This window comes from Nanorana parkeri, unplaced genomic scaffold (genome assembly GCF_000935625.1).
Source record: "Nanorana parkeri isolate BGI_ZX_2015 unplaced genomic scaffold, ASM93562v1 scaffold240, whole genome shotgun sequence".
In the NCBI taxonomy this organism is placed as follows: Eukaryota; Metazoa; Chordata; class Amphibia; order Anura; family Dicroglossidae; genus Nanorana; species Nanorana parkeri.
The window spans coordinates 523721-536029 of NW_017306508.1; the positions used below are offsets into that span (position 1 = coordinate 523721).

The 12309-nt window shown below is 40.4% G+C and overlaps 1 protein-coding gene across 1 annotated transcript in view; it reads right to left on the bottom strand.

Annotated features, from left to right (window-relative positions):
• Positions 1-12309, bottom strand: part of DNAH14 (dynein axonemal heavy chain 14) — a 188228-nt gene that overhangs the window by 48966 nt on the left and 126953 nt on the right. The window contains 6 exon segments of the mRNA XM_018556494.1: positions 515-601; positions 1482-1655; positions 3313-3483; positions 4542-4709; positions 9886-10026; positions 11255-11383. Of these exon segments, the coding sequence (XP_018411996.1) occupies positions 515-601; positions 1482-1655; positions 3313-3483; positions 4542-4709; positions 9886-10026; positions 11255-11383 (870 nt within the window).

Below are 12309 nucleotides of genomic sequence, written 5' to 3' on the forward strand. Positions count from 1 at the left end.
ATATATACATTTTGTAAAATACCCCCAAACCATACATTACCTGAACACACAGGAACAATAGAATAACAAGATGGGGCTGTTAATTTTGTACATCTTGTATTTTCATACAAAATATTGTTTTAATAAAGTATTGCACTAAAATCATTATTAGAGCACACAAACAGGAGGAGTGAACCCAAGCTCAGTTAGGCCTAAAAGTTGAGCTTTAATCATCCTTCAGTTCTTAATGTGAGGAAGCTCCCTTAAAGAGAACTTTAAGAAATCTGTTTTAAGCTTGTAAAAAGCTTTGTAAATGTTTGATGAAGTTAATTCTAACACTGAACAATAAATGCCAGTGTGTTCAATATCTAGGCAAGATATATTATGGGGGTTATTTACACATGGCATGTATCTTTAGATTATTTCTAAAACATATTTCCCTCCTCTGTGGTAAAAATGTTGACGGTTGCTATTACTTATCTAAGCAGTACACAGCCCAAGATGAATTGATGTACAATGATGGAGTTTTTATTACCAGCATCATGTGACCTCCAGGCTGTCTGAAGACTCTAGCTGCTCTAATGATATGCTGGACGGCTCCAGTAAAGAATACATATGTGTCCTGTAAAAAGAAATCAGAAAGCAGCTTAAGCACCTTAACTATAATCAAGTATATTCATATGCTGTATGCTAACTGGAATGATGTGCAAAGTGTGCAGCATCCAATGCAACGTGAGTTTATTTGTAATTCAGGGTTTTTCACTGTGCACATTACCACAGCTACTTTGTACTGCCTAAGGCTTTCTATGGTGTCTCAGTGTGCATAGCAAGCTTTACAAAGTACAGTATATGCAAACTTTCAGGAGCTTACTTGAAGCCTTTAGGGCCCATTCACACTACTGACCTGCAATAAAGCAGGAATTACTGTAATACACGGTAACACACATTATGCGCGCTGGTGCGATGCATTCTATTCCAAATGGCACCCAAACAATCCTTCTCAGTCTACTTGCATTGCAACACAGCAAAGAGGGAAAAGAGGAGTTTGGACACCAATATCAGACACGTGAAGACAAATATGTGGACAATCAGTGGACAAAGAGGCCAATGTAGTGAAGGACTGTTCCAACATAAATTAACAATAAACCTAACAATGAACTTCTAATGCAGCCACCATATCTAAGGACTGCTAAGCTGTAATGTATTATAATTTTGTTTTTGGATTTAGACATTCTTTAAGTCATTTAATATGCAAACATTGATGTCAGTTTATCATTTCAAGAGGAAAGAGAGGCTTTCAAACAAATTGATTTCAATTGTTGCAAGCGATGCTGAAAGTGTTCACGGTGAATGGAAATGTTGGATTTATATGACCCCCCAAAGCAGTGGAGGGGCACAGGTTACCTCTATGTAGAAGGCTCTGTATTAGAGGTCTGTTTTGCCTTTAGAGTAAAGTAGCCGATTCCATGAAGAAAATAGAAAGCACAGAAGAAGATACTCACTCCAGAGCTGGGGGAGGTCATTCTCATCTTCATCCAGTACTCCTCCAGTTTAGATACAAGCTTTCTCTGGTTGGTGACTGGCCGGTACACCCTGCTCTTCGCCGATGAACTTGTCCCTAGAAAGTCTACAAACTGAATCGGCTCTTTCATCAACTTTTCTTTTGACCAGGAAATCTGCAGCAAAATAAAGTGCAAGTCAGGATTAAAAAAAAAACAAAACGACCCCCTCCCTGCATTCCAGACAACCTCACAAACAACAAACTTACAAACCTCACAAACCATAGCAAACTTTTTTCCCGGTTCTTACATACTTCTGTTCTGCAGATATTGACTTTGAGCTGTGGAAATCCAGCTGCTAATATATTTCAAAATAAGTGCAAGGTTTTGCATGAACATGTGTTGTATGGAAACCCATTTTAAGGATCCTAACCACCAATAAGATTAAAGGAGAACTATGAGGTGAGTGAAAATCACTCATCCTCATAGTTCGAGCCGACCTGTGACAATGTCGGGATCCGTCCCGGCTGCGGAGGTCTCAGGTCAGCTCGCGGGTATACTGAGCTTCGGATCACGGGAGGATGCTAGTTTGTGTCCTCCCGCGACCCTGGGGAGAACTGTGGGGAAAAGCACTGACCCCATAGTTCTCCTTTAAAGCACTGCGTAAATTTCAGTTTAAATAAGCTAAATGCATTCCAGGTGCATCTAAAGCAAAAGGTGTTCAAAGTCTAGTCATTCGTTTTGTGATAAAGCAGCCACAGCTTAAGTGGAAAAGCCTGTTCCTCCGCCACCAGGCTGTAGAGAAGAGCCCTTGCTGTCTGTGTGGAAACAGTGGTCTCTCTGCGGAGGTCTGACACACCCCCTATTGAGTCAGAGCTATCCAAGTAGCAAATCACTTGATCCCTGCTGATTACAGAACTCTAGCTTTGACTCGGCTATTTCAGACCTCTGCAGAGAGACCACTATTTCTAAGCAAAGAGCAAGGGTCCTTCTCTACAACATGCTTGCAGGGGAAATACTTTTTTTTTTTTAAAACAAACTGTTAGACAAATATTTGTGGACCTTTTGTGTATTTTCATCTGGAATGTATTTAGATGATTTAAACTGAAGGTTCTGCGTGGCTTTGAAGTAAACCTGTACTGAGAGAAATATGGGCACTGTCAATGCTGACCTATTCTTCTGAAAATTCTAGTTGCCTGACCTAGCATGATCCAGTGGCTTCAAAACGTTTTGGGTCACTGACCTGGAACAGATCAGGAGGACATGAATGTAGATCTGGAGTTTTGACAACTTGTCAAATACTTGTTGTGGGTCATTGATTTAAATCTAAGACTGTAACTGTGAGGGAACTGGCATTTTTAGAAGGATGCCAGCAATGGCAGCCTCTATATTTCACCCAGTATGGGTTAAACTTAGAAAGTGTTACTGTTCTTGGCTTTTTAGTTCACCTAAAATGCATGCTGGGCATGCCATACCTCATACAACAGGCTGAATGCATGTTCAACCCCTATTGCTCCCAGCATAATGCTCTAAATTAATCACAGAAGCAGGAGAATAGCGGTAAATGATAACTTGTATGGCAGCTATATACGTTATATTAATTTGTGACAAACTAGAAGTTACAAGGACTGTGGTATGGAACAATATGCATTTATAGGTGTAATAAACTTACTATGTCAATGATTGTTTGAGTTGATCAATAACCCAATGAAGGCCTGTTACTCTGTGTACTCTTGTGTTTATGAAAATAACTGCACATAACTTCCTAGAATTTGGACATATTCATCTTCGGTAAAGCCGAGTGACACACTTGAACCAGTTTGTCCTTATTTACCTTGAAATAATTGTGCAGTTCATCTGACACACACTGGTAGAAGCTCTCTCTATCTCCTTGGTCTACAAGGCGATCGTGAAAAACGCGAGTAGACTCATGAATAAGTAGCTGGGCCGCCATCTCCTTTGTCACAATGACTGATTCGCTTGCCTGGAGCAAACCTTGGAGAACCTGTTAAGAGTTTGATAGTAGTGGGACAAGAGCTTATATTACTTAATTTGTAAATTAACCAGAGAACAAAATTTATAATAAACTTGGGAACAAGATGGTGTCGTCACTCCATCCCTGTTGTGTCTTGAGGTGAACATCAGTAGAGAGGTCATCAGTAAACATATGTGATATTCATTGATGGCCCACTGGGAATTGTTTAATTAAAAACTTTGCTTTACCCCCACAGCTTTTTATATTCACTTCAGTCCCCTGTTGCTTGATGGATTGAACAGTAGAAGGCCTGTATAAGCTCTGAGTTATGACTTGCAGCTTACACAAGGTTGAGGACTCTCTTCCACTTCAACATGAAAGCACTCAGAGACTTAGTGGCCAATTATTAAGCACAAGCCATCTCATGTGGGAGGAAGTAGAGTGAGTCACATGCTTCCCCATACTTGGAAATACTGAGAATGTCACTTTGCTTTCCTTGGTGAATGGAAAAGACAAGAGCAAAGAGAAGGTAAATAACAGGGGGCTGTGGGGGCAAGCATCAAAGGGAACCTTTTGCTTTGCCCTGTATGAGCAAAGAAGAGGTTCACATTAACATATATCTAAAGTTTAAGCTTTTTTTCATCTTTGATAGCGTAAGGAATTATTAAAATTACTGTCAGATTTCTTGCCATTTGTGTGCAATTCCAGAGATATCTCTTCACGTTCTGTCCCTTGGAAACGAAAGGAAGCGAGAGAAAATCTCACCAAAAGGGGGGGAAAAATCTCTTCCTAGATAGAGATCACCAAAAACAAGTGCCCCTATTGGAGGATTTCCCCTCTATTCCTGTTTCAGTAACACCTCAAAATTCTGGTTTTCCCCCCAACTTTCAGTCCCAGTGAAGTCATCAGGACAATAGAAAGCATCAATCTTCCTAATAGGAGCACTAACAGAGGTTCTAATCCTATGGCACTCTATCCAAAACTATACATTAAAAAAAAAAAGGAGAAAAAACTTTTACTTTAAGGAAGAGCTTTAGAAGGCCCTGTCTTATTGATATGTATAGGACAGTAGAAACGTAGACGGGTACCTTAAACAGGTCCCTGAGATTGAAGGTGTAATGGCATTTAGTCGGAGTAGGTAACAAGCTTTGACATGTCTTGAAGTAGATGGCAATCACACAGGATGACATTAACTCTCTGCACTTCTGAATGTCCGCTAGAAAGTCATGGTTCAGCAGAAATGAACCCAATTGTACCTAATGGGACATAAGTACAAGAATTAGGGTACATTGCCACAGTTATGTGAAAACAGAAACAAGCCAGTACATTAAAGTGCAACTCCGGGCTATTTTCTTTCCTAAAAATGTCCCTCAATACTCCCCTTTAATCTGGAGCGTTACCATTTTTACACCACAAGATGTCCTCAGTTTTTTGGGTTGAATGAAGCTGAAAGACTGAAGACATACGGAGCGTTGGGGAATTTCGAACAAGGCTTCAGTCAGGCTACAGGCCTGGTGGTCATGGTCTTGTTCCCTCCAGCTCCTCCAACCATGCTGAGAATTAATAAAGAAGGATGTGTGGATGTGTTAAATGTGTAGGTTGTTATGTGGGAACAAAAAGGGAGAGATTCTGCGTTATCGTGCCCTAAGTTAGCTGGTTATGCCTAAATAATGAGACTGACTTCACAGATTCACAGAGTTTGGATGTCTATAGGGTTACATAGGTGGGTTTGGCTGATGTTACTAAGGGGTATGTCATATGTTAGTCAGCTACCTTGCATACATCAACAAAATGGTATAAATACAGTATATCCTTGAAAAGTAAACAATCTAGCACTTTCCTCTTTGCTGTTAAAGTGCAATGTAGATATTTTCAATAAACTTGGAATAATATTTCACTGTACATGACAGTTATCGGGGTTCTTCACCATGGCACCCTACACTTATTGTATAATGCTGCCGAGAGCAGCGCTGACATCATCACATTTAAGGGGGAATATGATCACCCTGTAAAACACATAAGTGGTCCATATAGATACCGCTCAGTGTCTGCAACCCCCCAATGTAAATCCCTCCACTGGCTTCCAATAGCCCAAGGGATAAAATTAAAAATATTAACAACCACTTACAAAGCCATCCAAAACTCTGCCCCTGGTAGGGTTGCCACCTTTTCTTCAAGCGAAACCCGAACACTCTAGCGACGAGCAAATTGTTTTTAGGAGAAAGAGTCATGGCTTATGTATATGTAAATAGCGCCACCCATTCATATGTAAATATCACAGTTGAGACTATTGTCAGTGGGGGGCCAGTAGCCCCTATCTTCATTTTGGTTGCCTCTGTCTGCCTGAAATCTTTTGTCTGGGTTTCTGCTGCCATGAAACCCGGACACAGCATTCAAAACCTGGACTGCTAGGGTGAATCCTGGACAGGTGGTAACCCTTGCCCCCGGATATATCTCCAAACTTGTCTCAAAGTATCACCCTAACCGTTCTCTCCACTCCTCCCAAGACCTCCTGCTCTCTAGCTCCCTCCTCAACTCCTCCCATGCTCGCCTCCAGGACTTCTCTAGAGTCTCTCCCATTCTTTGGAACTCCTTACCCCAACCTGTCCATCTATCTCCCATTCTGACTGCCTTTAGGCAATCACTAAAGAAAGACTTATCTCTTCAGGGAAGCCTAGCCCCCTTCAAACTAGACACTGAACCATCACATTCTCAAGCAATTCATCCCCACACAGCTATCTCCTCATGTTTCACTTTCCCCTCCCTCTCAGATTGTAAGTCCTTACGGGCAAGGCCCTCCTTGCCATTTTGTCTTGAATTGTATTGTAATTATAATGTCTTCCCTATGTTGTAAAGAGCTGCGCAAACTGTTGGCGCTATATAAATCCTGTGTAATAATAATAATGTAAACTTGGTTCAATGTTGTTGCACTTTAAAGTGACATTAAACCCTCAGATTTTTTAACATAAACCAATACTGTAATGTGTGCCTTACTGTAATCCATGGTTGTTTCCCTTCTCTTTGCTGCTCTTCCTTTTAAATCCTCATGTCTTCTCATGCTGGGGGAGAACTTCCCTTTGCAGCTGAGTGCCTCTTCCTGTAGTGCTGGCTCAGGTTGTGAACCTATACACAGACACCATGTAGCCATTCCAGAGACAAGGCAGTCTGTTGCAAAACAGAAGTTCTGTCCAGCATGAGAACAGATACAGATTTAAAAGGAAGAGCAGCAAAGAGAAGGGAAACTACCATGGATTACAGTAAGGCACACATTACAGTATTGTTTTATGTTAAAAAATCTGAGGGTTTAATGTCACTTTAAGGTCTTTGCATATGAAAAGGAGATACTCTTGACGCCTAAAGGAATAGAGTTTATACCTTTTCCACTGGACCTAGTTCTAACCAACTCTGTTGATTGTTTAAAAAAAGGGGCTGGATGTGTTTCTAAATGCACAACATATAGCTGGTTATTAATATTTATATGAAGACATAGTATTTTTGGGCCCACCTATTTTTTTATGGTGACCTTTACCTATTTCTTTTTACTTACATATTTTTTCTGCTTTACCCTTTTATTTAATATTATGACAATATGGAGAATGCCACGGTTTTTCTTTTGGGTTTGTACAAAAGAGTCTTATAAACAGGTTTTTTTTTATATATATGAATTTTCTTTCCTTAACATTCAGGATTTCCTGTTCTCAAATGGGAAACCTATTTCCCAGTAACATTTGCCCTATTTATACTATAGCGAATGTTATATCTGCCGAGCCTGATTTATAATTTGCAATCGGATTTTTTCTAAGATCAAAAATGTACTTCTGTTTGAGTCTCATCACGCTCACACCCATTCTCCCACTAGTGCACACACTTGCTAGAAATTACCATCTGCACCGGATGTCTCGGTGTAGGGGACCGTCCACCTCATTGCTCTCTACTCCATGATACCCAGAGTCCGGACCTGATAAGCCCCCCCCTATGATGCTCCTTTTCATGTCATCTTAGGTCCTACTCACTAAAACTGAACAGCACTGCCCTCTTTATACGCTCATAATGATCTTTGACACTTGTTCCGTTGATTAGTTTTACAGTCTGCAGGGCTCTGCCCAATGTTATGACTGCATACTTTCAATTTGCGTTCCTTGTTGCGGGGCTTGCACGCCCTATTTCTGTTCTCTTATTTTTGTAACCTTTATGTGAAAACAAAAATTATAAAAACCAAATAAAACCTTTGTGAAAGAAATTAGGTTTTCGGACAAAAATCCTCATTTGGTATCTTCATTCTTCAACCACTATAGATGGCACAGCTAATGTTATCCTGCTGTGCGAAAGCAGCCAAACAGCCAGCCAATGTGCATAGTTCTGGCCACATAATAAAACCTGATAGAAATGTGTAGACTGTCATTGCTTACCTTTCCTGAAAATGCTAGCTCCCAGATTGTCATGCTAATCCAGTAGCTTCAATAGTTTCTGACATGTGCATTGATTTCTATTACTTTGTAATACTTGTTCCAGATATGTGACTCCGGGGGGCATGAAGGGTATGAGATACTTGCGTCACCTTCTGTGCATTAGGATTCCACTTGGCCCCTACATTACTACTGTGTTCCTGCCAAGCTGTCTAGACATATTGCCACGCCCACACCACACAGATCCTTCAGTTGGAGTAGGTTTACAAAAGAGTAAGGATCGGCGTCATCAGGACTAAGTATGCATTCCTGATCTTTTACTGGATGTTCTTTTATTTATTACATTTGTTTTATCAACAGAGCCACTAAAATACATAAGTGAGAAGAGTTTATGTTTGGCTTGGCCACAAGGTGTCGGCAGAGCTTCATAAAGAATCACTGAGATGACAAAATATTTGTGGAAGAATGCACAGGATTACACCTGCACCAAGCAAGAAAGTGCTGAATAAAGAGATGGCAGTATAAAGCAGGCTATAAACATTGGATTGCAGCTGATGGAGCTTGCACCGCCCAGCTGGTGAATGAGCTTCTATTGAAAGATAGTGACACAAATATGCACGTATACATGAGGGAAATAAGCAGATATCCCCTTCCTCTGTCAGGCAAAATCCCTTCCCGGCAATAGACTATCTCCTTTAAAAGTTTAGGTATGGGTATTAGCTGGAGTTAAGTAATGTCTTCAGACAAAAGTTACATTTATGGATAAATCAGGTGAACGATATCTGTAGGCACCAGAAACTATAGTCACCTTCATAGTGGAATCGTTCCACTCAGTATCTCTTCTTTACCACAAGATATCCTCAGTTTTCCAGGTTGAATGATGCCCAGCATTCCTCAACCTGGAGGACTGAGGAAAAAACAAATGCAAGGCTTCATGACCTGATGCAAGAGCTGCTCTTTGCATTATCCAGGGCCACCTACCGGTGGGAGAAGGTTGGAGAAGAGGACCCAGCACATCACATGACTGTCCAGAAGACATGAGAAAAAGGTAAGTAAAATAAACAAAAAAGCATAATATACTGCTGGTAGTGTTCCAACACCGAACCGTGCACTGCCATATATTGCATGACCGGACCGCACTAAGACTGTGCGGACCGGGGGTTGGGGAACAGTGCGCTAACACATCTGGGCACAGCTCCTACGCTGGAACCGTCAGTGTGTCCAGTCCGAAACCTGACTAGGGCACAAACTGCATGCAGTCTGTATTTCTACCCAAGTCTACATGGCTTTCATCACTGCTAAAACTGATAAAATGATTGCCACACACTCTGCTGACCTGATGTATTTGGACATGGGGCCTATTTATGACTGGGGAAATTAATTCATTCTTATTTTACTGCACTTTGTCTCATTTAACTTATACATTTTCTTCACCTTATTAAAGCCAAGAATAGAAAACTGCAATGTTAGAACAAAGTAAAAAAACCTGTCAAATGACAATAGTCATTCAGTAACTGTGAGGAAAGTTCCTTCTGCAGCTTCCTTCCATTGGAAATAACAGATTACACCGGTTGCCGCAAACAAAGAAAAACTTTGCAAGTTAAATTTCTTTCCCTACTTGTATATGAACAGGGAAAAATCCTTTAAGAAAATGGATAATAAGGAGGATATTTCAAAGATGTAAAAACAACTAATCTCTTCCAGGATCAACTTCCTTGCAGCTCTGAGATGTCATCTAAACGAATGCTGTAGAATGTGAAACGGTGTGTTACAATAAACTGTGTTCTTTAGTGGGAAAAAAATAAGAAAAAGGTTTTGGCCATTTAATAACTTGTAGCTGCAGAAAGCCACAGCCACCTTTTACTTTGCTGCATATGTACCGCCTTCCCACCGTATTGCCTACGTTACAAATCTCAAGTTATTAGGTATGCACATAATAAGCTTAATAACATAATATATTCTACTAGTGCAATATAATGCTTCCACAGTTCTCTTAAGTCGTTATCCACACTGTATTCTTGTTTACCTGGAATATATGCTGCAGTGCCTGCACAGATGGGTGAGGCAGGGTGAACATGCAGAAATGCTTTAGGAGGCGGGGGCTGAGCTCATTCCTTCCACCACCGGGGGGCGCACAAGCAGTGATGAGAGAGACATCTTGGATGTTCTGCAGGAAACAGCTAGTTGCTAAATTATGATTTTCATATTATTTGGTAATCAAATGTTTAAAAATGCCCATTGACACACTGACACACAGGATGACCACCGCTCAATAAGGGCAATTTTGGCCAGATCACAAAATAATGCCTATATCTCTACATTTCAGGCAACAAAAACACCCAATCACTTCTTTTAGGGCTAGTCATTAAGATAAGGTATATTATTTAGATGGTCACTATTGTTATTCCAATATGGCCAACACATAAACATGTTTGTTTCCAGTATACAAGTACAATTTTTTGCACCTATTGCTTAAAGCGGACCTTTACAATCAAAAATCTAATTCTACCAATGCATCCCTCTATGTATGATGATTAATAATTACATAGACATGTCAGGTGATTGTGAAATACTTACACTTGCAGGGCATTCACTTCCTGCTTTGAAAGGGCAAAGTGACTTCAGTTTGCCAAAACAATGCAGCAGCAGAGCATTGCTGGGAAATCTCATCTGTAATCTCAGGAGATCTCAGGGAAAGGCATTTTCCTCCCCTGAGATGATGTGCATGGTCACATATCTAGTCACATGTGTCAGAAATCCAGGAAGTAAAAGGAGAGCTAGTAACCTGCACTTAGTAAATATGGCCTCATTCAGAAAACTGGGGAAGAAAAGAGAAATAAGATATGCAAAGAATAAAAAGCCGACAATTATCTAGAAGTATGTGTTTGTAGATTGTCATTACCAAACATTTCTAAAGGTGTGTTTGTTGGTATTTTAAAGATATGGTTAAAGGTCCGCTTTAAAACAACTGTTTTCTTTTTAAGCAGACTCATTTGGGGAATGAGCAGAATGGATTGGATTATGAGAACCCCCCCCAAAAAATTGCAATTTTCTTTAGCCAACAAATAAAAATTAAGAACTTTGGTATTAAAGTCCCAATAGGCTCAATTCACAAAGTTTCCGCATCTTGATAAGGATCGGACATTTTAAGTCAAAGCCCATCTCTCCTCAGCTAAAACATACCTAATCATACATATCAGTAAGGGCCTATTCACACTTGTCCATTTTCCTGCATCAAAACTCATGCATTTTGCTGTATGAAGACACATTCCAAGTGGAAATGCCAGTGTGGCTGAGTGGCGGGCTCAAACCAAAGCAATACAGTTTAGTGTAGTAAGTCCTAGGAAGCATGATCATATAACAGCCAGAATAATGAATAAAATACAGATACCCACCTTCCAAGTAAATGTTTTAGTGTCATAGAAGCCACCCAGTTCTAGGAATTGACGAATCAGTTCTAGCGGTGGCTGGGCGCCATATTGCTCCGGGTTTGGCATGTTCAGGTCATCAATAAATACAGCCATCTAAGAAAAAAAGCCATACAGTAAATAATAGACATACAGTAACCTCAGTTTAATTAAGAAAATCCTTTTAAAATCTGTTGCCACATAGCCTAGGTTCGCACCTTTGCGTTGCGTTGACACAAAGCACGTTGATAAGTGCTACTTTGTGAGTTTATATGCATTGTGTTAGGGCAGCCTACACATTTGAAAGGGCTCCTTAGCACACTAAAATGCACCAAGAAAGATCCATGTACTTTTTTTTAATGTCAGCACACCACAATCCACATTAATAACTTACTGTTGGGGCTGATAAAATCTGTGAAATGTGATATAAATTGAAATAGGCTCCCTGGAAAACAGATTGGAAATTACTTCTCTGTTTAGATGGATATCACAACACAGTCAACAAAAGCAGTTTACTAAGCAGTGATGCTGATTGATGGATGAATGCCTTAGGACCGTTATCCCATGGGCCAGTCCAGGCCCCCTGCTGGTATTTACTGCTGACAACTATTCAGTATTGCAGCATGCTTGCTGGGAGCAGGAGCATCATGATTGTATCTTCATCCTGTGTAACGATCGGCACAAAAATCCTAACTCAGAAGCTGAGACAGTGATAACCTTTTTATGATTGCTTAGACAAGTCTTTTGGGATTCTGCAAACAAGGATGCAATTTGCTGGGATCCACTTAATGTGAGTGTTCCAAGGATAGATGTGCGAATGGACAGAATGAATTAGAATCCCCCCTCCAACTTCCATTCCCTTCCTCACTCTATCCCCTCTTTATATCCCTATTTGCAATAAGAATGTATGTTTATTTCTACTTTTAAATAAGCACAACCTTTATTTTAAGATGCAGATGTCTGCCATTAAAACTATGACACCCCAGACAGCGCCAGTTCTACAGTTTCCGTGTGTTGTGGTGTGCTAAAATGCACATGCATTG